The 27,991-nt window shown below is 41.0% G+C and overlaps 1 protein-coding gene and 23 non-coding genes across 25 annotated transcripts in view; all 24 read left to right on the forward strand.

Moving 5' to 3' along the window:
* Positions 1 to 7,160: 7,160 nt before the first annotated feature.
* Positions 7,161 to 27,991, forward strand: part of ablim3 (actin binding LIM protein family, member 3) — a 108,397-nt gene continuing 87,566 nt past the window's right edge. For both annotated transcript variants that reach the window (XM_077577635.1, XM_077577636.1), the window contains exons 1-2: positions 7,161 to 7,526; positions 15,821 to 15,955. In XM_077577635.1, coding sequence (XP_077433761.1) covers positions 7,514 to 7,526; positions 15,821 to 15,955 — 148 coding nt within the window. In that variant the 5' untranslated portion in view covers positions 7,161 to 7,513. The remainder of the gene's footprint in view (positions 7,527 to 15,820; positions 15,956 to 27,991) is intronic.
* Positions 20,624 to 20,705, forward strand: trnas-gcu (transfer RNA serine (anticodon GCU)). The gene has a single exon. It is a non-coding gene; the product is annotated as a tRNA-Ser (tRNA).
* On the forward strand, positions 20,825 to 20,906 carry trnas-gcu (transfer RNA serine (anticodon GCU)). The gene has a single exon. It is a non-coding gene; the product is annotated as a tRNA-Ser (tRNA).
* On the forward strand, positions 21,134 to 21,215 carry trnas-gcu (transfer RNA serine (anticodon GCU)). The gene has a single exon. It is a non-coding gene; the product is annotated as a tRNA-Ser (tRNA).
* trnas-gcu (transfer RNA serine (anticodon GCU)) lies at positions 21,335 to 21,416 on the forward strand. The gene has a single exon. It is a non-coding gene; the product is annotated as a tRNA-Ser (tRNA).
* Positions 21,636 to 21,718, forward strand: trnas-gcu (transfer RNA serine (anticodon GCU)). The gene has a single exon. It is a non-coding gene; the product is annotated as a tRNA-Ser (tRNA).
* trnas-gcu (transfer RNA serine (anticodon GCU)) lies at positions 21,832 to 21,913 on the forward strand. Its single transcript has one exon. It is a non-coding gene; the product is annotated as a tRNA-Ser (tRNA).
* trnas-gcu (transfer RNA serine (anticodon GCU)) lies at positions 22,142 to 22,223 on the forward strand. Its single transcript has one exon. It is a non-coding gene; the product is annotated as a tRNA-Ser (tRNA).
* Positions 22,343 to 22,424, forward strand: trnas-gcu (transfer RNA serine (anticodon GCU)). The gene has a single exon. It is a non-coding gene; the product is annotated as a tRNA-Ser (tRNA).
* Positions 22,652 to 22,733, forward strand: trnas-gcu (transfer RNA serine (anticodon GCU)). Its single transcript has one exon. It is a non-coding gene; the product is annotated as a tRNA-Ser (tRNA).
* Positions 22,961 to 23,042, forward strand: trnas-gcu (transfer RNA serine (anticodon GCU)). The gene has a single exon. It is a non-coding gene; the product is annotated as a tRNA-Ser (tRNA).
* trnas-gcu (transfer RNA serine (anticodon GCU)) lies at positions 23,270 to 23,351 on the forward strand. Its single transcript has one exon. It is a non-coding gene; the product is annotated as a tRNA-Ser (tRNA).
* Positions 23,471 to 23,552, forward strand: trnas-gcu (transfer RNA serine (anticodon GCU)). The gene has a single exon. It is a non-coding gene; the product is annotated as a tRNA-Ser (tRNA).
* Positions 23,978 to 24,059, forward strand: trnas-gcu (transfer RNA serine (anticodon GCU)). Its single transcript has one exon. It is a non-coding gene; the product is annotated as a tRNA-Ser (tRNA).
* On the forward strand, positions 24,179 to 24,260 carry trnas-gcu (transfer RNA serine (anticodon GCU)). The gene has a single exon. It is a non-coding gene; the product is annotated as a tRNA-Ser (tRNA).
* Positions 24,380 to 24,461, forward strand: trnas-gcu (transfer RNA serine (anticodon GCU)). Its single transcript has one exon. It is a non-coding gene; the product is annotated as a tRNA-Ser (tRNA).
* On the forward strand, positions 24,689 to 24,770 carry trnas-gcu (transfer RNA serine (anticodon GCU)). The gene has a single exon. It is a non-coding gene; the product is annotated as a tRNA-Ser (tRNA).
* trnas-gcu (transfer RNA serine (anticodon GCU)) lies at positions 24,998 to 25,079 on the forward strand. Its single transcript has one exon. It is a non-coding gene; the product is annotated as a tRNA-Ser (tRNA).
* Positions 25,195 to 25,276, forward strand: trnas-gcu (transfer RNA serine (anticodon GCU)). Its single transcript has one exon. It is a non-coding gene; the product is annotated as a tRNA-Ser (tRNA).
* trnas-gcu (transfer RNA serine (anticodon GCU)) lies at positions 26,795 to 26,876 on the forward strand. Its single transcript has one exon. It is a non-coding gene; the product is annotated as a tRNA-Ser (tRNA).
* trnas-gcu (transfer RNA serine (anticodon GCU)) lies at positions 26,996 to 27,077 on the forward strand. The gene has a single exon. It is a non-coding gene; the product is annotated as a tRNA-Ser (tRNA).
* On the forward strand, positions 27,306 to 27,387 carry trnas-gcu (transfer RNA serine (anticodon GCU)). The gene has a single exon. It is a non-coding gene; the product is annotated as a tRNA-Ser (tRNA).
* Positions 27,507 to 27,588, forward strand: trnas-gcu (transfer RNA serine (anticodon GCU)). Its single transcript has one exon. It is a non-coding gene; the product is annotated as a tRNA-Ser (tRNA).
* trnas-gcu (transfer RNA serine (anticodon GCU)) lies at positions 27,816 to 27,897 on the forward strand. The gene has a single exon. It is a non-coding gene; the product is annotated as a tRNA-Ser (tRNA).

Genomic DNA, 27,991 nt, shown 5'->3' on the forward strand with positions numbered 1-27,991 from the left:
AGCTGACTTTGAGCATGAGGTGGGGAACGGGTGGCCCACTAATCACAGGGTATATATACAGTATATAGACAAACAATCATGCTCACATTCACAATGTGGACAATTTAGAATCTTCAATCAATCCATTCATCAATCAACCCTTTACATTTATTTATTTATTTATTTTGGTTTTTCATGGATCCCTCGCGCAATCCCTGCATGCACGGCCCACCAATGACAGTGGTAGGCGGCACTAGCGGTAACAAATGTATTTTATTTTGTTTTTTACAGTGAATGACATTTTACACTAAGATTCATATTATGCTTCGTTTGAGCTTTTCCAGCTACTAGTTGAGCTAGGTATTAGTGTAGCACAACATGTACATATCATGTTATGCATCTAGACTACAGGAACTTCAGTGGCTGACGTTTCTTACTTTCTTTGAGAGCAGAAGAGCGACAGGGACTTAGAATATGAAGATTATTACTACATTGTAACTTTAAACAACAGTGTAGGTATGTTTCCGTTGATGATATTACATTTTGGCATGTTTAACAAGAAAGTTTAATATGCAGAAAACAAACAAACAAAAAAACATGTTATTTAACAGGAAAAATGATTTAAAATACCATAATATTTTATGAACCTAAAAGTACTTGGTATTGGTATCGGCGATGCTGGCAACAGTACTTGGTATCGATCAATACCAAAATGTCAAGTATCGCACATCTCTACTAACCACTTTTTCCACCATGCTACTTGTGTCTTTATATCTGTATTTAACCTCATGACTTTACCCCAAGCATAGTACAAATTGCAAACTGTGACTTATTTTTTAATCAACCCGTGTTTATGTGAGGAGAGATTATTCAGTGTTTTGCCTGCATAATAAAATATAAACCCTCAAACTGATTTTATATTCCAAGTCCCAAGTGCACCATGACAATGTCACCCTGAACAGATCAGCCCAGCGTTGCACATGTGATCGTGCAATTGGCTATGCACCGCTGCCGGACACAGACCATTTATTTTGCTCTGTTTGCAAAAGTGTATTTTTTGTGAGTGTGTGGAGGACGAATGGCAATGATTGTAAGGATTATTGTAAAGAATTCGGCAGACTGCTGATGCGTAATACCGGTAAGGGGACACACAGAGGTTGATTGACAAACAAAAAACACTGCCTGGAAACACACTAGGTGAATTAGTAGTAAACATGTGTGTGTGTGGGGGGGGGGGGATTACAAAGCTTACACCTTCTTTCTGCAAAAAAATTACATATATATATATATATAAAGGGACATTTCCCCAAATTCCGCTAATAATGCAACGGGGAATGTTTACCTACTGTCTTGCTATATTAACCTGACTTGCCCTAATGCTCTCATAACACGGGAAGGCCAGCTTCCTGTTTTTCTCCCTTCGGTTCGTAGGATATATGCGGAGCACATAATTGACACAGAGCGTAGTCAGCACATGGGACCAGACGGCATTGAGCAGTGGTAGGCAACTCTGTAGTCCTACATGTTTTAGATGTCTCCCTCCTCCAACACAGGTGGGGTTCCTTATCAGGTTTCTTCTGAGCTTGCTGATGAGCTGATCATTCGAATCACCTGTGTTGGAGGAGGGAGACATAAACACACGTGACCGTGGCTCTCTAGGACCAGTGTTGCTTACCCCACCCTGGCATAGACCCACCCAGACATTTGTCACATACAACAGTACTTTACGAGAATTTATGACCATTAAACAAATTATAAGTAGAAGATTTTGCCAGTCGTATGATGAACTGTATTCCCTTGTGTCCATCAAACCCTTCAAATGGTTTGATGCCTCTTGAGAAACAATTGTCCTAGGGTGCAGGGTGAGAGGTTGATAGGCATGCGTGTGGTATATTGTCCAACCAAAGACATTTAGGTGGCCGATGACATTTGACGGGGAGGGGGGACCGCTCTGGGTGCCCCCCAAGCTTAGTTTAATGACTCAATAATTTAATTTGTATCTCAATATAATATTGAAACAAATATTGTAACACGAAGAACTGAAATAAGGACAAGATCTTGAGAATGAAGACACAAAGTTACAGTTTATTTATGATTCCATGTTGATGTGTAAGGTTTGCATAAAAGATTAAATACATTTTGTGCAGTTGCATGTGTATGATGTAGATTTATTATGTAGATGCCTGAACAAAGGCATAATAGTCAAAGAATTGTATGCCTCCTCTATAAAATAAGGTTAAAAAGACTACTATTTTATTGTACTTTAAAACATTAAATGTTTTTGTCTAAATACCTCGGGGCGCAAGAATTGTACACTTTACACACCCTATTTCTTGTATTGATGAAATCCATCCATCCATCCATCATTTACCGCTTATCCGAGGTCGGGTCGCGGGGGCAGCAGCTTTAGCAGGGAAGCCCAGACTTTCCTCTCCCCAGCCACTTCAGCCAGCTCCTCCGACAGGATCCCAAGGCGTTCCCAGGCCAGCCGAGAGACATAGTCTCTCCAGCGTGTCCTGGGTCGTCCCCGGGGCCTCCCGCCGGTGGGACATACCCGGAATACCTCTCCAGGAGGCATCCGAACCAGATGCCCGAGCCACCTCAGCTGGTTCCTCTCAACACGGAAGAATTGATTAAATCAACCCATATTAAGCCCTTTTTACACTGCACCTACTCAGGGTCAAGCGGCGGTCAAGCGGCACGATTTTCTGCAACTTACGATGACAAAATAATTACTTGGTTGTTAAATTTTACACTTGATGGGTGGGCAGGCAATACAAATATCCCGGCATTTATATGCAAGCTATTAAAAAATTGTTTTTTCCCATAAATATGTTCCCTTTGAATGAACATTATACGACTAAACCAATGAAAATAACTCCGTATTAGCATCATTGCATTCAGACTATTGTAAACCAGACCAGTAACAAGTGACCGTTTCAATTATAAAGAGGGTCTTAGACAATTGTTAATATTTTTTTTTTATATAGTATTTAAAATACCCTAAAATACAGTTGAAAGAACAGCAGCAAACTAAAATAATATTATTAGATATATTCAATGTTAGATAAATAAAAAAATATTTTGATTAAAAAAAAGTTAATTTTTGCCATTTATGGAAAATAATGGGACATCTTATAAGTCTAAATAAAACACAACAACGCAATAAAGCAGAGGCTGAGTCTAATCAATTCTACGCTCATTTTTAAGAGGAACCCTTCACAACTAATGGCCACGCAGAAGTGAATCAAACAACAAATAGACCACAGATAACAACAGAAAGCCTGAATGACCATGGAGACTAAAGACGCCACTCACATCCCATTGACCTATTGTCCAGCTTCCTTTGCGCTTCACAAGCAGGGCTTCCTCTGGACACTGTGGTCGGATCATTGAAGAATGACAACACACAACACGGGAAGCACATGCAAAAACTCCACATATGAAGTCCACAACTGATATTTCAAACTAAGCAGTAGAAATGAATTACCATTGAACTTCACACTTTTACATGTGGTGCGAACAAGCGTGTTCAAACAATCTGGCACCTACATAAAAAAAAGGAAGTACAAAGACCAAGTTAAAGGTATTACTACAACAATCATAAACGATGCATGCATGCCTCACAATTAACCTCGCCTCTTGCATTAAAGTTCTAACGAATTAGAAAACAGGGCTTGAATTTTTAAAACACTACACACAATTAGCACAACCATGCACACGAGAACATCTCACATCCTGTGCAAAATGAATCACTCTTATAAGAACTGTAAACATATGTAAACCATCTTATGTTACTATATGAAATATACGTTTCAGAGTGAAACGGTTACACACTGCTGTGTTGAGCAGTTGCCGGTTATGGTAAGCAAAGTATAAAGTGCATATATACAACATGACAAATTACATATTTTTCCAATTGTATAAACACTAAAAAGAAAATAATTACATAACTATCAAAACCTTATACTAAAGGAGCAAAACGTTGGACCAGATTTTCGCCGATTTACGCTGTCAGCAGCTCAGTGAGCACACCGCCACACTGTACAGCCGGCAGAGAGAAACAATGTGAAGAAGGTGGCTTTGTGTTTTATTGTTCCATTCTACGCCGAAAAGGACGCAGAGACAACTGGAATATGAGTTTGTTTTTCAGTATTTTGTTCAATTTCTGTTAGCCTTTTTTTTTTCTCAGAATGGACTGGAAGCGGCGTTGCCAGGAATGAGTGAGGAGCATCATTTACCTTCACCGGAAATTCATTCTTAATGATCCCATTTGGATGCACTACTCTGAGTGTATGGGAGTATTTTTCGACAAAACGACCTTGTTTTGGTTAACAGCACCTTGGACATCATGAGCTCTAATGGTAAGTCCATTCATATACAGTAGGTGAGAGCAGTGGGAAGAATTACTGTAGATCAATAGTATTCATTACAATAACCTTGTTTTTTATTTAGTTAGATTAAAATTCACGAATTCCAATTTATTTTACTAAATTGTATTGAGGTGCTAATTTGTCTGACTGGAAGGTGTTTGTAATATTTTGGCCCATGTGGCCCTGATGAAACTGGAAGAATCGTCGTACATGGCAAGGTCAAATAAAATAATTACATAACTATCAAAACCTTATACTAAAGGAGCAAAACGTTGGACCAGATTTTCACCACTATAAACACTAAGTCAGCTCAGCTCACCATGTTTTCTATTTCATGTTAAGCAAGCCTAAAAAAAAAAAACTGTAATCAAACACAAGATCAATGCTACACACTATTAAAAATTAGATGTATTCCTCTTCATATAACCAAAAATTGTCAACGTAGACAATCACAACAAAGCATGTACAACACTGTAACCCCAGAAAATAGACAAATACAAGTACTGTACTACCAGTACAGGTTACATTTACTATAAAATAACATAAATAAATAAATCCTCAACATCGTAGGTAATATCCTCATTGTCATTTTATTATTATTACAGTTTTTTTGTTTGTTTTATACAATCGTTTACACACTACAAATGAAAATGTTCACACAATTGCCGATGTTTACACTCAAGGAGCAAAACACTTGTCCAGAGTTGCACAACAATAGGCACAGACTCAGCTTCACACTTTTTGCAAAGCATTACAGACAGTTATTTGCACACACGACACACATTTTCATACCTTAGACACAGATACGGATTGTAAGGTTACTTCCTAGTCATTACAAAACACTGGCTTGTCAATGCCAACACCAATAAACGGTAGTAAGTAAAACCACTATTTTATTCAGATTTTTATTTTGAGTGTTATGTTACTGAAGCTGAGTATATTAGGAAATACATATTTTCAGTATGCAATTTGTGTAATTTGTAGTCCTTTTGCTACAGGTTCCATGTAGAAGGGTCAGAGAGGATAAAAGCGTTTTTTTCCAAACTCAGTGCGGGCAAATGGAACAGTTAGCAACAAAATGTCATTTGAAGGCAAACTGTAAGAATTAACACTTCTCTGTGCGATGAAGTTGCAAATGTAAAAGGGCAGTAGTCCAATAATGGCCTTGTAGATAAAGGTGTACCAGTGAGCCAACCTCCTGGTAGCCAATGGAGGCCATCCCACTCAAAAGTACAGTTCACAATGATGGGTCAAGGCCCTGCATTTACTGAGAAATCACAGAAGCACGGAACACCAAATCAATCTTTGTCAGACATTGAGCCGAAGTATTCATATAAAACAACTCTCCATAAACTAAGACGGATGCAAAAATTAATAATTGCTGTGTCAAGTCATTTTTTTTAACCTTACAAGAAAAACAAAATTTATTTCTGAAGAAAAAAAACTGTTTGTGGGTTTGTCATCTAAATTATCCCTTACAAAAAATACCTGTCAAAAAAAGTCCCCCAAAAAGGCGCCCTGTTTTAAAAAAAAATAAATGGTATTGTTATTATTATTGTTATTATTTACATATTTTCTTGTTGGAAGGTCCTTATGATAGATGCAATTTTAAATCAGCTACGATGTGGCATATGTGGCTGAACTTTAGTCTTTAGACATTGTTAATTAGTGTTGCATGAATTTCATTTAACAAATGCGGTCCTTTTCGTCTCTGAGGAAGTTCGAATGTAGATAATTGTGCTTAATATTTCGTAAATCACTGTTTATTGTTCTGGAGGTGGTGTGTGTGTGTGTGTGTGTGTGGGGGGGGGGGGGTGTATGAGGATGACTTTGTATTTATGTAGTGGTAAAAATCTGGTCCAACGTTTTTCTCCGTAAGTGTAAGGTGTTGATAATTATGCAGGCTAAGTTGAGTTTAGTGTTATATATGCAATCATAAAAAAGTAACACTTTAGTAAGTAATTCAATTAAAATTATTTGCTTACGGCGATTTTCCAGAAGAGGGCGATGTAATTTAAGCTTTGGCAACCTAGGTTTTGCTGCGCTTTAAAAAAAAAGAAAAAAAGACGTTCAATGATTTTTGTCGTTCACTTTCAGCCATGCTTCAAGTCCAGTCAAGCTACAAATATCGAACGCATTCTGCACAGCATAACACGTACAAAATATTATTGTTATTATCAGTATTTTTTCAAAGCGGCGTAGAGTCACCGGCGGCTTTTAGGAGTGACGTCGCCACTCCACCGGGACATGAGAGGTGCGTCAAGTAAAAATAAATATATTGTAACAGGGAAACTTTCACAATAAAATTATATCGGAACCTACTATCCTGCCACAGTTAGAGAAATGTAATCATCATAACAGAATGAAATATAACAGTATACAACTGACTGCTGCAACTGCAACAAGGTCTGCAAAAGTCATCTCTATCTCTCTCTCTCTCTCTCTCTCTCTCTCTCTCTCTCTCTCTCTGTACTTTTCACTCACTTCATCATACTTTTCCTGGCAAAAGTTGCACCTGTTGGACTTTGAATAGTCAAACTCAAAACAGTTGGAGTTATCAGAGACATTAGATATTCTTGGCCTGGGTCAAAACTGATCCACAACATACGTTTGCATGAAAAATAAACAATATATAAGTGATTAGAATTATAGTCTATTTTTGACCGTTAATTAGGTGGTGCTTGCGAGTCACCTATTATTTGAGTATGGTACACTCTCGTTTTATTTTTAAGTCAAGCTAGCAATGGTTGTACTTTATTTTGAAACAATTTACCGGAAGCGAAACACTGTGACTACGGTCGGCTTGTGAGAGGCGCGCGCGCTGTCAGCAGCTCAGTGAGCACACCGCCACACTGTACAGCCGGCAGAGAGAAACAATGTGAAGAAGGTGGCTTTGTGTTTTATTGTTCCATTCTACGCCGAAAAGGACGCAGAGACAACTGGAATATGAGTTTGTTTTTCAGTATTTTGTTCAATTTCTGTTAGCCTTTTTTTTCCCTCAGAATGGACTGGAAGCGGCGTTGCCAGGAATGAGTGAGGAGCATCATTTACCTTCACCGGAAATTCATTCTTAATGACACCATTTGGATGCACTACTCTGAGTGTATGGGAGTATTTTTCGACAAAACGACCTTGTTTTGGTTAACAGCACCTTGGACATCATGAGCTCTAATGGTAAGTCCATTCATATACAGTAGGTGAGAGCAGTGGGAAGAATTACTGTAGATCAATAGTATTCATTACAATAACCTTGTTTTTTATTTAGTTAGATTAAAATTCACGAATTCCAATTTATTTTACTAAATTGTATTGAGGTGCTAATTTGTCTGACTGGAAGGTGTTTGTAATATTTTGGCCCATGTGGCCCTGATGAAACTGGAAGAATCGTCGTACATGGCAAGGTCAATCACAAAGTTCAGAGTTCAGCCACAGTCAAGCAGTTTTTGGATTCCGCTTCCAGTTGTCTCATTTCTTATCTTCCTCATTCTAGTGACTATTCACACCCTTAACATTGACTCAAAAAATACTTACAGCCTCTCACACCCTCAAGGCGTGTAAATAGATACTTTTTAAAAAGAGCCCTTTCACAAATATTCAACCTCCACAGACTTTCACCTGTTCCCTCCACGTAAAGTCCACCTGTCACTTCTCCAACATGCGGCCATTGGAGGAGCAGGATGCACCGCACGTTCTCCAGGCAGCCTGCTGCTGGCCTCGTGGACTTTATGTGCTTGTGATTCGGAGCATGACGAATATAGTCGGAGCCCCATGTTGTACTTATCTTAGACTAACCCGGGGGCTGCCGTGATGCTAAGCTGACCTTCTATCAGCTGACTCTGACCCTGATCCCCTGTCAGCTGAATCAGGGCTTTCCTCCGCAGGGCTCGCGGCTCAGTGGATGTTGTAGTGCATTTGTGCAAGTTGTCCCTTGTTAATTCACGAGGAAGACAGCTTAGATTTGTCATGGGATACTCGAAAATAACTTCTTTGTTGCAGAAGTTCTAAAACGCCTTCCCGTCCTGCTTCCATTTCCCGTCGTGACAATTCAGAGGAACCTAGTATTACTGCATCATACACTAGTCTGTCATTGTAATAGCCTCCATAATTCATCCAGTGCTCTTAACTCACATGGTGGTGGGTTTTGCCTGCCTAGTGGGCTTCAACTGCGAGTATTTACAGGTCTGGTTTTACGGCTTGAAAAACTAAAGAAGCTGCAAAGTTAAAGAGTACGTTAGTTTGGATTTACCACAGACAACTTCTCTATGTGCAATTTTAAACTAAAAGTTTTTTTTTTTTTTTTTTTTTTTTTTTTTTTAGTTCTCCATCTTACCATGCTAAAAATGTTTCAAAACGAAACAGTTCACGCAGGGGTGGGTACCAGATCAACTCTGATGACTATTAACAATTGAATAAATACCAGTAATTGGTTTGGGTTTTTCTTGGATTTGACAATCTTTATCGAATGTTCTTGAACCCCTGCTTTCAATGGCAGTGTTGTGTTAAGCACAATAAGGCTACATGTGGGTGGACGTTGTTGCCAAGTGGAGGTCTATATGGATGCAACTTCTCACAACTGATGGCAACAAACTCGCCTTATTTGAAATTGAAATTGCAGAAAATGTACAAACTTAAATAGATTAATATTCACTTACTGGTTTGGTCAGTAACATGGTCAGAATATATCATTGTTGATTCATCATAAAATCAGTCTTCTTTCATGAAGGACTACAGAAATCAGTGAACAATTACTGATGATATGCTGAAATCATAGTATTTGGAAAAAAAAGTCTCCAAATGATTACTCGATTATTAAAATAGTTGTCCATTAATTTGATAATTGATTACTTGTCGATTAATCAATTAATTTTGACAGCGCTACACTGGATGTGCACAAAGGCACTCCAGAGACAAAATATTTGTACATACATAACTAAAACATCAATTTTCTATGATATGTCTCCTTATAGAATTAACAGCTCCTCTGCTGGGCCAACCAATTGCTGTAGTAATTGTATCAATCAGTTAATCGATTAATATTTACATCGTCCCTGTCCCAGAGTTCCTGAACGTGATGTGTTTCCCACAATCTAAACGTACAAGGTTGAAGGTCGAGGAGTGGAGCTCGTGAAATGGGAAGAAGTGCATGTAGAGGGCTGAAGAATGAGCGCAACGTCAATAACATGTCAACCTGGGCTTAAATGCTAGCAGAATGCTTGAGGTGTGTGTCAGCGCTGTCACAGCAGGCAGATGGTGGTGGAACATGCTTACTGAACATGAATATGTTGGCATGAACACATCTGAGCTTAGCAAAGGACAGATCCTCTTCTCCAGTCAGTCAACATGTGTCCTCCTGTTCCCTCCGGCTCTCTTCTGGCTCGTACATGAATGGGCCTGTTAAGCCAAAGCGAGTGCATTTTCCACTGCGTTGGGCGTGATAGACCAGAGGCCATACTCGCACATAGAAATAGTATACACAGCACCGGCTATCTGCCTGTCTTTCATCTACTGGGCAATTTCATGAGTGCTGGCATTATTTTGTGTCCAGTCTGATGTTGTCTACCTGCATGGCAGATCTAGCTGGGCTGCAGATGCATTTGCAAAAACAAATGTTTGGAAGGTCAGAATGGCATCGGGTAGGACAAAACACATGTTGATCAATACACTGATTAATACACCCCTCATTGGGTTCAGGAACCTGAAGGAATCTGTAGAGGCATACATCACTACCAACAGAACAATATTGTAAAGTTTGATGAATATCGGGAAAGTAGAGGTAACATAAACGCATTTGGATGTAGTTTTTCTTGATAAACCGTATAGATTTCTCCTTCTGAGCACTAGTGGTGCAACGGATCACAAAAGTCATGCTTTGGATCCATGGATTTGAGTCATGGATCGGATTGTTTTTCGGATCAGCAAAAATAAATAAATAAATAATACTTTGTCTTTATTTATTCTGTAAAACGCTTCTGCCCATTACAAAAAAATAATCAAAGTGTCCAATATGGCCGTGTAGGAATTAGGAACACAACGTTAAGTGCAATATGAGGCAAACACATTTTAATTTTATACATGGTGCATGTGTAAAATAACAAGGTAAATGGCTTGAAGTTGTGATCAATGATGATCCATTCCACCACTACTGAGCAGCATAGGCACACTAAAAATACGTTTGTCTCCTGAAGGTTGGATGACTACTGGTTTACAAGTGCTTGATTAGATATGCAGCAGAATTAATGAAAATGTTCATTTAATCGTGGCAGGCAATATCGTGATCAAAGTTAAACGTTGATAGGGCCTTCTTAAATGGAATAATATTCCATAGGTAAGACCAACGATTGTATGACGTTTCCCCTTTTCTTCATGACCTTGGCCTCTGGGAAGATTGAGTGATCATTCACATTGTCAGTGGAGGTGTAACCTTTTGCTCTCCCGTGGCACTGTAGCCGAATGTTAGCAGCTTTGATGAATGCTCCTCTCCAAGGTCTTGGCTGAGTTCAAGGATGATAAAAAAAAAAGAGGGTGAGGTGAGGCTGGAGGCTAAAGATCTGATCATTTGCCACTCTAGACCATGGTTTTATCATGCAAATTTCACTATTACAAAGACCACGTATTCCCAAAGATACCTTCTAAAGTGAAAAAAAATACTCAATGAGCAGTGGGATTGTGAATGGAAATCCGATTGGATCCACAGGTTTTGAGTCAGCATAACTGTTGACTTTTTGATCATGTGACTGTCATTACCTGAATTTGATAAGCATTTAATTTGAATGCAAAGGGAGATTTGCATAAAGATTTGCAACAAGTGTGACAGTAAGGATGCTTACATCATTAAACAGATTAAAGGAACGGCAAGAGGTGTGGTTGTGTAACCAAATTCACAAACTGGTTTTGTGACATTTAACTATCACAACAGCCTTCTTTCTACCCGGGCAGATAGAAAACTGATATGTTTTTTATTTTATTTTTATTTTTTTAAATAGTGAATGGCAACTATAACAACCAACACCTCCAGTCTCCTGTCACATGTATTGGACTCTAGTTTTACTAATGCTAAAGTCCGATTAGCCCTTGGAGAAGTCATTTAGGGCTCACATAATTTTTCCACGCATGAATACTAGTAGTAAAACTTTAAGACAGGGGTCACCAACCTTTTTGAAACTTGGAGCTACAGCTTGTGATCTACAAAGGGCTAACACCAGTTTTATACACACTTCTGAAATAACACATTTGCTCAAATTAACTTTATTAATGTTATATTATTTTATTAATTATATTTATTTCTGTGGAGACACTTATCATGTTATTGATTTCTCATAATACCTGCATTTCATTTCTATAAACCTCTGTCATTGTTTACAGTTTCAAATGATCATTTCTAATCTACAGTAGGCCTATTCCTAGACAATCACTCAGTCCCATCACTATAGAGCTATTTTAGAACAAGCCCACAGACACCATGTTGGTCACCCCTGCTTTAAGTGGACCGTGTTTGTCTATTGGGACATTGATGAAGATCAGATTAAATTTTATGACCAGTTTATGCAAAAATCCAGTTAATTACAAAGGGCTCACATATGTTTTCATACAACTGTAATGCTGTTGGCACATTAAGACTAACAGTTAAAAAAAAAAAACTGCAATAATCACACAAGCAATGATTATCACTCACCCTAGTGACAGCAAGTTTATTTATTTATCAAATTTTTTTTTTGAGAGAGAATTTGAGTGGTACTCTTTTCTTTACCGGCCCAACACTCCCCCAAAGAATTTTGTTTTAGAATCTTCAAAGCACTTCTTCCCTGCCCTTGTCTTTAAATTACTGAGAAGTATGGCAGCAAAAAGTCTTGAACCAGCATTTTGTATGATAATAAGTGTCTCAGCGTTATGCTTGGGTTTAAAACAACAAGATATATATACAGTTTATATTACAGGTGCAATGATTAATTAATTGATTGACAAGTAATCAATCATCAAATTAATCAATATTTATTTTTATCATCGATGAATCTTTAGATAGATTTTTTTATATATATACAGTTTATATTACAGGTGCAATGATTAATTAATTGATTGACAAGTAATCAATCATCAAATTAATCAATATTTATTTTTATCATCGATGAATCGTTTAGATAGATTTTTTTATTTCAAACTGTCAAATACTCAGAATTTCAGCTTTTCAATTAGAAATGGACTGATTGACTTTGTGTTGAATCAAAATAAACCATTTGCTTTTATTTTGGTAAATGATCAACATTTTTACCTGTTTTCTGACATATTACAGACCAAAACAGTCAATCGTAATTAATTTTTGTGGATTTTCTGTACTGCCAGTTTGAAATAATTTCCTATTTTTTAATACAGTCAAGTTAAATCATGGTTCTTATCCGATACATCGATTAATCAATAAAATAATCAACAGAAGAATACATTTTTTAAGTGATTCTGAGTTGCATCTTCCCTAGTTTTTTATTTATTTTTGTATACAATTGGACCACACAATTCCACAAGGTCGTCACATGACTTTTCGTTGGTGATTGTTATCTCTTCATTCCTCATCACAATATCCCAACATCCCTTGCGGCTGTGCTCCAAGCGTGGCTGTCAGGTCAGAGGCAGAAATAGTAGCAGACTCTTGGTCTCTGGGGATGCTGTCTGCCTCACTGACCCTGGCCCTGTTCTTATCACCTGTCAGCTTGCGGCGGGATTCTCCTCGGGCACTTGCCAATGATTTAGTCTGGGATTACACCTGTTGCTTGGCGGCTTTCGTTAGAAGAATGACTTACCACCTCTTCACAGGGAAAGGACGGAGGACTTGAATGGGCTGAATGGGAATTAATCCACTTACTGTATATAATTAGATTGAATGTCGTAATTCTTTGGTTGCTGAGATGACTGTGTATGTGGATTCTCTTTTAACTCATTAACGCTCAGCCATTTTTACTCAAGCAACTCCCTTCGTTCCTTGCTGTTTTGCTGGATTTTAACTGATTTTGCAAGGTCCACAATGCTCTATTGCTATAAAAACATGGAACGTACCAAATGAAATATTAGAGTCTCTTCTTTCATCAGGAAAAAAAAGTATATTTCTATCTGTTTTCCTTTTGCACTAATTAGCATTAGAAGTTTGATCATTATTCACAAACCTGTTGAAAACGCTGGAGAAAAGAGCTTGTTGCAACATGGCCCTGGCTGATCTCTTATACTCTGCTGCCACCTGCTGGCCGTTTTGTTGTTGTTGTTATAACTACCATTGCTTAAAGCGACCTCTTCAGGTCAGATGCTGCATCAAAGCCTTCCGTATGCTCCAGCAAAATAAAAAACATAAAAAACAAACAAATGTATAAATACGTTTTTGGGAGTGCAGTACTAGTACTAAAAAACACATTTATATATTTTTGGGTTTGAATGAGTTAAGGAGCAGCACTTTGTCATTCAATTTATTCAAGTCAAGCAAGCATTTTTTTGTAATTTAATTGACTAAGCTAAATAAGGCACATTAGGTTAAATCTTTCCAACTGAAACCATCCAAACAATGATCACTTTTTTTTTTAATGGTTAAAACTTCTCCTGGGTGATGAGACGAAGATATTTCCGACTTGCCTGGTTGTTCTGGCACCATTTCAGCAGATCACTATTGTAAATACATCTGTGTATCAAGTAGGATTTGACTTTTGTTCCCATTATCACTCTTTCTCACCTGATGGGATCACTGTAGTTTTTTCTGGTTTATGATGAAACACAACCTCTATCTACCTGTATCGCTCTCTCTTTCTTACACACAAACTCACATTCACAAGGAAGTGTCATTATTCAGTCCAGTGGCTAAGTACTCATCAGATAGAGTAGTGGGTTCCAGTGGCGCACCAGCATTGTGAGGAGAACAATGAATTCACAGTGCGTTGAATGTGGGAGACAGAGTAGGAAGCAGTCAAGCTTGCATATTTCCAATGCCCACTCTCTGGATTTGAACAGAAAGGTAAACATACACAGTCATGCATACATTCTGCCTCCAGTCCAAGTCACATACATGCATATCATCCAGCTCATAGCACTCAGGATATGAGGCGTGCTAGGCTCTTCGACATTTTAAGTACTGTGAGTCCTTCGAGAATCTTCCAGTGAAATGCAATCAGTAGCTGGAGCACGCTAGCCCATGTGCTGCCACCGCTGAAGCAGCAAAGTCCTTCATTCAGCTATTTAAGTGAGGAGCAAGGCCAGCTGGTTATCCTGCCATTATACTTCTCCACCACTGTAGGACCACTCGGATGCTCTTTGAGAAGGATGAAGAGCTAGATGAGCAAGCATGGCTGCAGCTGTTGATTCACGTGCTTTCTTAGGATGTCAAGATGGCTTGTGAATACAATGGGTGCCTTTTATAAGGCATTACTGTATTAGTAGGGGTGTAACGAAAACTGATTTGAAATCTGAAAATGTGTTTTGATTGAACCAAATCAAATGGTTAATATTATTAAATGTACCGTCCCTGAATCGTATCACACCCAATGTATCGATAAATATTAAATTGTCTGTTTATTTGAGTGATGCACTGCCCTAATATATACCCTGCAAATCCTTTAAAAATGTTTGCAATATATATACTGTATATATATTCTTACTGAGTCGCAATGTTTAGACACTATTATACTAGTGTTAATTTTGTTAACAAAAACAAAATACAAATATTTTCGTCAACACACATTTTTTCACTGGACGAAAACTAGATTAGACTAAAAACCCCATTAATGAACAATAATTGGGACTAAATCAGTATGCATTTTCGTCGACTAATAAAGATGAGATAAAAATTTAGCTCAATAAAAACCGGAATAAAATCTATTTACATTTTAGTTTACGAACAAAGACAAGACGAAAATGATGATGTTGTAAAATCCTGTCTCTGCTAATCTGTCACTAACACACAATGAGACACTCCTTTTCAAATCTGCACCTAGCGAGTTCAACGTAACGTTAATGCAACAGCTATAGGCTAACATTCAAACAATGTTAATCTAATCGCTAACTAATTCTAGCTACCTTACTAGCTTGTAGCATGGAGTCATAAAAGCCACTTATTGATATACTGTACTGTAATTGTGTGTGAAGTTGTTTTAAATAAAAAGATGAGAGAACATTTTATGTAAAGTACTTTTAGATTAGATGGAAATGTTCAATATTATCTGCTGACAAAAACATGTAAAAGGGTAAAATGATTATCCTGACTAAGACTAGAATAAAATGTTGACAGTTTCTGTTGACTAAAATCAGACAAATACAATTATGTTTTGTTGGACTAAAATAAAGACTAAATGCTCGACTTATATTCGACTAAAAGTTGACTAAATAAAAATGGGATGGGGTTAACTAACTATGATAAAAACTAACAAGTGTGATTAAAATTGACTACATTTAAAAATGGCCGATAAAATCAACACCACACTATACCCTCTTTCTGTCCACTACAGCATATCAGCAAGGCTCACTGGGAGGTGAGCCAAGCGGCGGGCCAATTCGGTGTCAACGGTGTCGGGAAGTGTGCAAAGGAGAGGTGGTTCGCGTTCAAGAGACCCACTTTCATGTCAAGTGTTTCACCTGCACAGGTAAGACTTTATCCCTAAAAAGTATGAGTTATGAATTTTGTAGCAACTGTTGCAGTGGCAAATTGAAGGAAGATACTAGACCATGAACTGAGTCACATCTTTACTATTTCTGCAAACAACCTGCATTGACTCCTTAGAATAGTGGATCTTCTTGCTAATCCATCTTAGTTCCCATGCTGAGTGCTACTATTAGCCCACAGTGAGGATTGGAGGGGATCAGAGTTGCCTTGCGGGGGACTTGGACTCCTGCTAAGGTAGCTTGTAATAGTCCAGTCAACTCAGAAGGGATTTCCCCTGTTGTCTAATGACATTGTTTCCCAGCTTTTACCAAGCTACCAGTGAGGAAAAGCCTTAGTTGTGATACTGCAGTGTCAGGAATGGTGTTGAATACTGTCTTGTATTAGTTGCATTTAGACAATAAGTTTAAAATGTATGTCCCGTAGAATGTTAACATTACCTGTCTTAGTACCACAAGTTATTATTAGTGGAATAACATGAAACTGACACAAAGTGGGTATTGTGTCCTATGCACAAATAGGTTGCACAAAACCATGGCAAATTTGTAAAATTACCAGTTTATGTTTATACAAAGTACACTGTCCAAACCTGCTCACATATTCTGTATGATGTAGTTATTTATACAGTGTACATATGTAAAAAGTATAAAAACCCCTGTTCAAGTGATTGAGTTTTAAAATACATTTAAAATACATTAAAATGAAACCATGATAAATAATTACTTTTTATCGTGACATATATTCCTTTAGTTTTTAAAAAGCTTTTCTAAGAGGGGAAGTAAATATTCCAACTAAGATCATATTTCTGCACGAGTGTGCACACCTTCATACCTGGGTTGTGCCTGTGTTGATTAGCCAATCACATCCAAACTAATGTTAAATGGAAGTCAGACACCTGCCACAATTCTATTATTTTATTATTATTATTTTTTCAAAAAAAAATTCAAATTAAAAAAACCTGGTTCCACGGCTGGGACAAAAACCACACTGTTCCTCCTGAATCCGAGATTCGACTTCCCGACGGACCCTCATCTCCAGCAACTGTCATGTCTGGGAAGATCTGGCTTTGGTTGAGGGCCCTGAGTGGGTTCCCGCCCTTCCGCGGGTTGACCAATCCGGGCCCTCAGCCACTTGTGCCTGGCCCCAGGTGTGGCTTGTTACCCAATTAGTGTGGGTGTATTTAGTTCCCGGGTGGTGATCAGTCCGTGTGGGATCATTGCCACTTGTCACGGTCACCCCCGGAGTCTTGTCTGTCACTTTGATTTTGTATTTTTTCAGTTCCTTGTTTATTTAATACTAACCAGTACCCTGGTTAGTGTTTGTTGTAAAATAAAGCATGCCTGTCTTGCCTGCACTCCTGCTGTGGTTCTCCTGCCTCCCTGCATTTTGGGTCCTCCACCTCACACGCCGACAGACACCACGCCGCTCTGTGACCACACCGTGACAGCAACCCTGAATAGACCTTACCAGGGAGGCTGAGGAGTGTGACCCCTCTATAGTTGGAACACACCCTCCGGTCCTCCTTCTTAAAAAGGGGGACGACCATCCTGGTCTGCCAATCCAGAGGAACTGCCCCGATGCCCACACAATGTTACAGAGGCGTGTCAACCCACAAGTCAGCCCCACAACGTCCAGAGCCTTTAGGAAATCCGGGCGGATCGCATCCACCTCCGGTGCCCTGCCACCGAGTAGCTTTCTAACCACCTCAGTGACTTCGACCCCAGATATAGGATAGCCCACCTCAAAGTCTCCAGACTCTGCTTCCTCAAAGGAAGACGTGTCGGTGGAATTGAGGAGGATTTCGAAGTAGTCTCCCCACCGACTCACAACGTCCCGAGTTGAGGTCAGCAACACCCCATCTGCACTATACACAGTGTTAATGGTGCACTGCTTTCCTCTCCTGAGACGCCGGATGGTGGACCAGAATTTCCTCGCAGCCACCCGGAAGTTGTTTTCCATGGCCTCACCGAACTCCTCCCATGTCCAAGTTTTTGCTTCAGCGGCCGCCAAAGCTACATTCCGCTTGGCCAGCCGGTACCTGTCAGCCTCCGGAGTCCCACAGGCCAAAAAGGCCCAATAGGTCTCCTTTTTCACCTTGACGGCATCCCTTACCGCTGGTGTCTACCAGCTGTTCGGCGCCTGCACGACCGGTGTCAGAGTTTGGTCGCATTGCAGGCAGTAAGTCGGATTTGTTTCCAGTGACGGATGGACTCCGCCATGGCTGCCCTTTATCACCGATTCTATTCATAACTTTAATGGACAGATTTTCTAGGCGCAGCAGTGGCATTGAGGGTGTCCAGTTTGGTGGCCTCAACATTGCATCTCTGTTTTTTGCAGATGATGTGATGCTGTTGGCTTAATAAATCTGTGATTTCCAACTCTCACTGGAGCAGTTCGCAGACAAGTGTGAAGTGGTTGGGATAAAGATCAGCAACCCCAAATCCGTGACAATGGTCCTCAGTCAGAAAAGGGTGGCGTGCCCTCTCCGGGTCGGGGATGAGATCCTGCCCCAAGTGGAGGAGTTCAAGTATCTTGGCGTCTTGTTCACGAGTGAGGGCGGGGTGGAGCGGGAGATTGACAGGCGAATCGGTGCAGCGTCTGCAATGATGCGGACTCTGTATCGGTCCGTTGTGGTGAATAAGGAGCTGAGTCGAAAGGCGAAGCTCTTGATTTACCGTTCGATCAACGTTCCTACCTTCACCTATGGTCACGAGCTGTGGGATCGAAAGAACAAGATCCCGGATACAAGTGGCCAAAATGAGCTTCCTTAGCAGGGTGTCCGGGCTCTCCCTTAGAGATAGGGTGAGAAGCTCGGTCATCTGGGAGGGACTCAGAGTAGAGCCGCTGATCCTCTTTCTGGTTCGGATGCCTCATGGACGCCACCCTGGAGAGGTGTTCCGGGCATGTCCCACCGGCGGGAGAACCGGGGACAACCTAGGACATGCTGGAGAGACTATGTATCTCGGCTGGCTTGGGAATGCCTTTGGATCCCGCTGGAGGAGTTGGTTGAACTGGCTGGGGGGAGGGAAGTCTGGGCTTCCCTGCTAAAGCTGCTGCCCCCGCGACCCAACCTTGGATAAGCGGCAGAAGATGGATGGATGGATGGATAGACAAAAACCTGGCATTTGAACAGGATTGTGGACACTTCTTGCATCCACTTTATATATTCATCATCACAATCAGTTTTTTTTAAATAGCTTCAAGTTTATAAGGAAATTATGCTTTATATTTTATGAATGCTTGGTAACGCAAGTAAAATTGACTCAAATTAAGAACTTCAAAAATATTATTCTGTAAATTATGTATTTAAATCAGACTTACAACTACACTTGTGGGTTCTTTGAAATGAAATATTTGTAGTGCCAGCTTGAAGCAGACAAACCTTTACTGTACTAACCCCGCTAACTACAGTTCTTCACATCAAACTTTAGAACATTGCTGTTCTTGTTGTCGATAATGCAATATTTTTTTCTTTTATTTAACATTGCACACTATTGATGAATGATAGAAAGTGGAAAAAAAAAGATGCGGACAGCCTGTTCAATGATATGGTAACAGAATGTCTTATATGCAGGCTCAGGGTCCCTTTCAAACATGACACTGATTTATGGCACACTTACAAAAAATGGTGCACCTCTGAAAAAGGCCTTATGACAGTCAAGTATGTGTGCAGGAGCAAATTATAAATCAAAGAACCAAGAAACATTATTTGTCATGGTGCTGTGCAGCCTGAAGCTACTTTGCTTAGTTAGGAACTGTGCTACCTTCAAACCAAGAGTCACTTTTCAGTCATGCGCAAATGATTTTACATAAAGCAGCTAAAATTAGGCCTCTAGGGGCGGGAATTGTAACAATACATGTAGTATCACAACACAGCAAGTATGTGAAAATTCATATATTGAAAAGAAAAATATAATGTCTCTAAGCATAAGGCTTTACCATACATATAAAAATGAAATAAATGAAATTAGCAGAGGTAGGGAATTTTGAGCATCCGTTGTTCGGCAACCTTCCGTCATTGTCAATCAGACAATATTTCAAGCCAAAATACCGTGGACCGTAACAAAGAGTCAAGTAGTTAGAAAACACACCACCGTGCGCGTCTAGAGTCCATTTCAAAATAAAAGCCTTCCAACGTCCATGTATTAGTTTGTAGCCATTTATTTTGGTTGGCCTTGAGCAGGCAGCACATCTTGACTCGTCCTCGCACTTGATCCAAACGAGTTATGGCTCAAAGATTTACTTATTTTTAAACAGTGTAGTTGACCGCATTTATGATAAATTTTAATGGACCATGTTTACCAAACCTAAGCAGATGGGGTGACCGAGTGGTTAAAGTAGTGGACTGCTAATCCATTGTGTTCTACACACATAAATTTGACTCCCATCCTCATCGTGGTTTAGTATTTTCCACACTGTTGCCACTTTGAGAACACTTTCAGCACTATCCCTCACAGGATATGGGTGATGCTCAAGAGTTATGGGGCACTGGACTGTCCTTTGTCACCAGTTCTTATAATAACGTCTACCGAAATTTCTGGGTGCAGAAGAAGCTCCATCAACCAGCTGGAGCTCAGTGTCACATTGTAATGTGCTTATGCAGCCAATTGGTAGCTGCATTGTGAACTGGTCTGCTTGACAAGTAGAAGAAGATGAGGTGACCGAGTGGTTAAGGTGATGGACTGCTAATCCATTGTGTTCTACACGCATGGGTTCGAATCCCATCCTCATCGTGGTTTAGTATTTTCAGCACTACTCTGCTACTTTAAGAACACTTTCAGCAGTGTCCCTCAGAGGGTGTGAGTGATGCTCAAGAGTTATGGGGCACTGGACTGTTTGACAAGGAAAAGCAGATGAGGTGACCGAGTGGTTAAGGTGATGGACTGCTAATCCATTGTGTTCTACACACATGGGTTCAAATCCCATCCTCATCATGGTTTAGTATTTTCAGCACTACTCTGCTACTTTAAGAACACTTTCAGCAGTGTCCCTCAGAGGGTGTGGGTGATGCTCAAGAGTTATGGGGCACTGGACTGTCCTTTGTCACCAGTTCTTCTAATAACGTCCATTGAAATTTATGGGTGCAGAAGAAGCTCCGTCATCCACGTGGACCTCAGTGTCTCATTGTATGGGGCACTGGACTGTTTGACAAGTAGAAGAAGATGAGGTGACCGAGTGGTTAAGGTGATGGACTGCTAATCCATTGTGTCCTACATGCATGGGTTCGAATCCCATCCTCATCGTGGTTTAGTATTTTCAGCACTACTCTGCTACTTTAAGAACACTTTCAGCAGTGTAGCTCAGAGGGTGTGGGTGATGCTCAAGAGTTATGGGGCACTGGACTGTTTGACAAGAAAAAGCAGATGAGGTGACCGAGTGGTTAAGGTGATGGACTGCTAATCCATTGTGTTCTACACACATGGGTTCGGATCCCATCCTCATCGTGGTTTAGTATTTTCGACGCTACTTTAAGAACACTTTCAGCAGTGTCATTCGGAGGCTGTGGGTGATGCTCAAGAGTTATGGGGCATTGGACTGTCCTTTGTCACCAGTTCTTCTAATAACGTCCATTGAAATTTATGGGTGCAGAAGAAGCTCCATCATCCACGTGGACCTCAGTGTCTCATTGTATGGGGCACTGGACTGTTTGACAAGGAGAAGAAGGTGAGGTGACCGAGTAAATAAAGGTGATGGACTGCTAATCCATTGTGTTCTACACGCATGGGTTTGAATCCCATCCTCATCGCTGTTTAGTATTTTCAACACTACTCTGCTACTTTAAGAACACTTTCAGCAGTGTCCCTGTGTGGGTGATGCTCAAGAGTTATGGGGCACTGGACAGTTTGACATGGAAAAGCAGATGAGGTGACCGAGTGGATAAGGTGATGGACTGCTAATCCATTGTGTTCTACACGCATGGGTTCGAATCCCATCCTCATCGTGGTTTATTATTTTCGACACTACTTTGCTACTTTAAGAACACTTTCAGCAGTGTCCCTCAGATGGTGTGGGTGATGCTCAAGAGTTATGGGGCACTGGACTGTCCTTTGTCACCAGTTCTTCTAATAACGTCCATTGAAATTTATGGGTGCAGAAGAAGCTCCATCACCCCACGTGGACCTCAGTGTCTCATTGTATTGGGCACTGGACTGTTTGACAAGTAGAAGAATATGAGGTGACCGAGTGGTTAAGGTGATGGACTGCTAATCCATTGTGTTCTACACGCATGGGTTCGAATCCCATCCTCATCGTGGTTTAGTATTTTCAGCACTACTCTGCTACTTTAAGAACACTTTCAGCAGTGTCCCTCACAGGGTGTGGGTGATGCTCAAGAGTTATGGGGCACTGGACTGTTTGACAAGGAAAAGCAGATGAGGTGACCGAGTGGATAAGGTGATGGACTGCTAATCCATTGTGTTCTACACGCATGGGTTCGAATCCTATCCTCATTGTGGTTTAGTATTTTCGACACTACTTTGCTACTTTAAGAACACTTTCAGCAGTGTCCCTCAGAGGGTGTGGGTGAGGCTCAAGAGTTATGGGGCACTGGACTGTCCTTTGTCACCAGTTCTTCTAATAACATCCATTGAAATTTATGGGTGCAGAAGAAGCTTCTTCATCCACGTGGACCTCAGTGTCTCATTGTATGAGGCACTGGACTGTTTGACAAAGAGAAGAAGATGAGGTGACCGAGTGGTTAAGGTGATGGACTGCTAATCCATTGTGTTCTACACACATGGGTTCGAATCCCATCCTCATTGTTGTTTACTATTTTCAGCACTACTCTGCTACTTTAAGAACACTTTCAGCAGTGTTCCTCAGAGGGTGTGGGTGATGCTCAAGAGTTATGGGGCACTGGACTGTCCTTTGTCACCAGTTCTTCTAATAACATCCATTGAAATTTATGGGTGCAGAAGAAGCTTCTTCATCCACGTGGACCTCAGTGTCTCATTGTATGAGGCACTGGACTGTTTGACAAAGAGAAGAAGATGAGGTGACCGAGTGGTTAAGGTGATGGACTGCTAATCCATTGTGTTCTACACACATGGGTTCGAATCCCATCCTCATTGTTGTTTACTATTTTCAGCACTACTCTGCTACTTTAAGAACACTTTCAGCAGTGTTCCTCAGAGGGTGTGGGTGATGCTCAAGAGTTATGGGGCACTGGACTGTCCTTTGTCACCAGTTCTTCTAATAACGTGCATTGAAATTTATGGGTGCAGAAGGCTCTCTGTCATCCACGTGGACCTCAGTGTCTCATTGTATGGGGCACTGGACTGTTTGACAAGTAGAAGAAGATGAGGTGACCGAGTGGTTAAGGTGATGGACTGCTAATCCATTGTGTTCTACACGCATGGGTTTGAATCCCATCCTCATCGTGGTTCATTATTTTAAGCACTACTCTACTACTTTAAGAACACTTTCAGCAGTGTCCCTCATAGGGTGTGGGTGATGCTCAAGAGTTATGGGGCACTGGACAGTTGGACAAGAAAAAGCAGATGAGGTGACCGAGTGGTTAAGGTGATGGACTGCTAATCCATTGTGTTCTACATGCATGGGTTTGAATCCCATCCTCATCGTTGTTTACTATTTTCGACACTACTTTGCTACTTTAAGAACACTTTCAGCAGTGTCCTTCGGAGGGTGTGGGTGATGCTCAAGAGTTATGGGGCACTGGACTGTCCTTTGTCACCAGTTCTTCTAATAACGTCCATTGAAATTTATGGGTGCAGAAGAAGCTCCAACATCCACGTGGACCTCAGTGTCTCATTGTATGGGGCACTGGACTGTTTGACAAGGAGAAGAAGATGAGGTGACCGAGTAAATAAAGGTGACGGACTGCTAATCCTTTGTGTTCTACACGCATGGGTTTGAATCCCATCCTCATCGCTGTTTAGTATTTTCAACACTACTCTGCTACTTTAAGAACACTTTCAGCAGTGTCCCTGAGTGTGGGTGATGCTCAAGAGTTATGGGGCACTGGACTGTTTGACAAGAAAAAGCAGATGAGGTGACCGAGTGGATAAGGTGATGGACTGCTAATCCATTGTGTTCTACACGCATGGGTTAGAATCCCATCCTCATCGTGGTTTAGTATTTTCGACACTACTTTGCTAATTTAAGAACACTTTCAGCAGTGTCCCTCAGACGGTGTGGGTGATGCTCAAGAGTTATGGGGCACTGGACAGTTTGACAAGGAGAAGCAGATGAGGTGACCGAGTGGTTAAGGTGATGGACTGCTAATCCATTGTGTTCTACACGCATGGGTTTGAATCCCATCCTCATCGTGGTTTAGTATTTTCAGCACTACTCTGCTACTTTAAGAACACTTTCAGCACTTTACCTCAGAGGGTGTGGGTGATGCTCAAGAGTTATGGGGCACTGGACTGTTTGAGAAGGAAAAGCAGATGAGGTGACCGAGTGGATAAGGTGATGGACTGCTAATCCATTGTGTTCTACACGCATGGGTTCGAATCCTATCCTTATTGTGGTTTAGTATTTTCGACACTACTTTGCTACTTTAAGAACACTTTCAGCTGTGTCCCTCAGAGGTTGTGGGTGAGGCTCAAGAGTTATGGGGCACTGGACTGTCCTTTGTCACCAGTTCTTCTAATAACATCCATTGAAATTTATGGGTGCAAAAGAAGCTTCTTCATCCACGTGGACCTCAGTGTCTCATTGTATGAGGCACTGGACTGTTTGACAAAGAGAAGAAGATGAGGTGACCGAGTGGTTAAGGTGATGGACTGCTAATCCATTGTGTTCTACACACATGGGTTCGAATCCCATCCTCATCGTTGTTTAGTATTTTCAGCACTACTCTGCCACTTTAAGAACACTTTCAGCAGTGTTCCTCAGAGGGTGTGGGTGATGCTCAAGAGTTATGGGGCACTGGACTGTCCTTTGTCACCAGTTCTTCTAATAACGTGCATTGAAATTTATGGGTGCAGAAGGCTCTCCGTCATCCACGTGGACCTCAGTGTCTCATTGTATGGGGCACTGGACTGTTTGACAAGTAGAAGAAGATGAGGTGACCGAGTGGTTAAGGTGATGGACTGCTAATCCATTGTGTTCTACACGCATGGGTTCGAATCCCATCCTCATCGTGGTTCAGTATTTTAAGCACTACTCTGCTACTTTAAGAACACTTTCAGCAGTGTCCCTGAGTGTGGGTGATGCTCAAGAGTTATGGGGCACTGGACTGTTTGACAAGGAAAAGCAGATGAGGTGACTGAGTGGATAAGGTGATGCACTGCTAATCCATTGTGTTCTACACGCATGGGTTCGAATCCCATCCTCATCATGGTTTAGTATTTTCAGCACTACTCTGCTACTTTAACTCTTTTACTGCCAAAGACGTTAAATGACGTTCTGCAAAAACCTACGGAGGAGCGCCAAAGACGTTAAAAGACGTCCTCCCATTTTTTTATTTTTTTTTTTGGAAACGGGTGCTGGGAAGGCTTGCGGAGCTCTCCTGAAAGTTTTAAGCAGGTTTTTTGAGCCTAATGACTATTTTTGGCCCCTAGAGGGCAGCGATGACTCTCTTTTGACAAGATCGGGTGGGCGTCAGTAGAGGCGGAGCTAGAGCATTGAGCAGGAGATCAGAATGGAAAACAAAGGAAAAATGGCGGCCGGTCGCGAGGAGCTAACGCCAGAGCCGTTTTTTTCAAAGACCAAAAGCATCGCTAAAAAAGCACATTGTTGATGACGATGATGAAGATGATGGTGACTCCGTGGTTGGAAAGCATTGACGCGGCAGTAGAAGACGTTAGACGGAGCTAGATGGAGGAGGGAACGGGCAATGGCGAGCGTTTGCAAGCAGCACTTACAAGACGAAAGGCATCGACCAACGCTAAAATAGTACATTGATGACGACGGTGATCATCCTCGATGATGATGAAGGTGAATCCGAGCTTGACGGCGAAATTGGAACCGCTGACGCGGCGGCTATGGCGGTGTCGTAACGCGGAGCGCAACCGAGCACGCGCAGGCGGACGTTCGATCGGACGACGGAGAGTGCCCCGAGTCCAATGCATATTCATCGGAGGAAGTGTGTACAGTCTGCTACTTGCTTTTTATTCCCCGGAAAAAAAGGCCGTCAAGAAAGTGTAACGTTTGCACGCAAAACGGACCAATGTGAAAGTGAAAGTAAACTGTTGTGCGAGTCCTGGCGTCTCCTTGCACGCAGGAGAGCGTTACAAAAGGAAAAACTGTATTTGAAACATCCACATAATTGTAAGTAGTACCACAGTTGCACACATTTGTAAATAGTTTGCGAAATTGTTTTGTCAAATTGTTACACTGTTGAATGGAAATAAACGTATTTTGCAATCAAAAAACACTTTTTCATTGTTGGTGAAAGCGTTTTACAGAAGTAAAGCACTATTTAGGTGTTTGTGGCATCATTCATGGACAAAAAGAAGTGTACAATTCACTAGAGTGCATGAAATAACATCGTTTCACAAAAAGCTCTTTTTCTCCGTTTTTTGTTTCAAAAGAGAGAATTTCGGTGAAAGTAACCATTTTCTATTGTTAATTACTGAAGAACGGAATAAGGTAGAAACAAACTTTTTTTTCTGATGAAAGCTGAGAGTCCAATCTTTCATTTGGTAGTATGTGTGTTTCCATAGTCCAAACACAACATTTTCTGTGGACCTTGAAAGATCACTCAAAATGCTTAAATCGGCTGGCACTGGCGACAACCCGTTTTTGAAAACGTCTGGCAGTCAAAGAGTTAAGAACACTTTCAGCAGTGTCCCTCAGAGGGTGTGGGTGATGCTCAAGAGTTATGGGGCACTGGACTGTTTGACAAGGAAAATCAGATGAGGTGACCGAGTGGTTAAAGTGATGGACTGCTAATCCATTGTGTTCTACACGCATGGGTTTGAATTCCATCCTCATTGTGGTTTAGTATTTTCAGCACTACTCTGCTACTTTAAGAACACTTTCAGCAGTGTAGCTCAGAGGGTGTGGGTGATGCTCAAGAGTTATGGGGCACTGGACTGTTTGACAAAAAAAAGCAGATGAGGTGACCGAGTGGTTAAGGTGATGGACTGCTAATCCATTGTGTTCTACACACTTGGGTTCGAATCCCATCCTCATCGTGGTTTAGTATTTTCGACACTACTTTGCTACTTTAAGAACACTTTCAGCAGTGTCCCTCAGATGGTGTGGGTGATGCTCAAGAGTTATGGGGCACTGGACTGTCCTTTGTCACCAGTTCTTCTAATAACGTCCATTGAAATTTATGGGTGCAGAAGAAGCTCCATCACCCCACGTGGACCTCAGTGTCTCATTGTATTGGGCACTGGACTGTTTGACAAGTAAAAGAATATGAGGTGACCGAGTGGTTAAGGTGATGGACTGCTAATCCATTGTGTTCTACACGCATGGGTTCGAATCCCATCCTCATCGTGGTTTAGTATTTTCAGCACTACTCTGCTACTTTAAGAACACTTTCAGCAGTGTCCCACACAGGGTGTGGGTGATGCTCAAGAGTTATGGGGCACTGGACTGTTTGACAAGGAAAAGCAGATGAGGTGACCGAGTGGATAAGGTGATGGACTGCTAATCCATTGTGTTCTACACGCATGGGTTCGAATCCTATCCTCATTGTGGTTTAGTATTTTCGACACTACTTTGCTACTTTAAGAACACTTTCAGCAGTGTCCCTCAGAGGGTGTGGGTGAGGCTCAAGAGTTATGGGGCACTGGACTGTCCTTTGTCACCAGTTCTTCTAATAACATCCATTGAAATTTATGGGTGCAGAAGAAGCTTCTTCATCCACGTGGACCTCAGTGTCTCATTGTATGAGGCACTGGACTGTTTGAAAAAGAGAAGAAGATGAGGTGACCGAGTGGTTAAGGTGATGGACTGCTAATCCATTGTGTTCTACACACATGGGTTCGAATCCCATCCTCATCGTTGTTTAGTATTTTCAGCACTACTCTGCTACTTTAAGAACACTTTCAGCAGTGTTCCTCAGAGGGTGTGGGTGATGCTCAAGAGTTATGGGGCA

Source organism: Vanacampus margaritifer, chromosome 10 (genome assembly GCF_051991255.1).
Source record: "Vanacampus margaritifer isolate UIUO_Vmar chromosome 10, RoL_Vmar_1.0, whole genome shotgun sequence".
In the NCBI taxonomy this organism is placed as follows: domain Eukaryota; kingdom Metazoa; phylum Chordata; class Actinopteri; order Syngnathiformes; family Syngnathidae; genus Vanacampus; species Vanacampus margaritifer.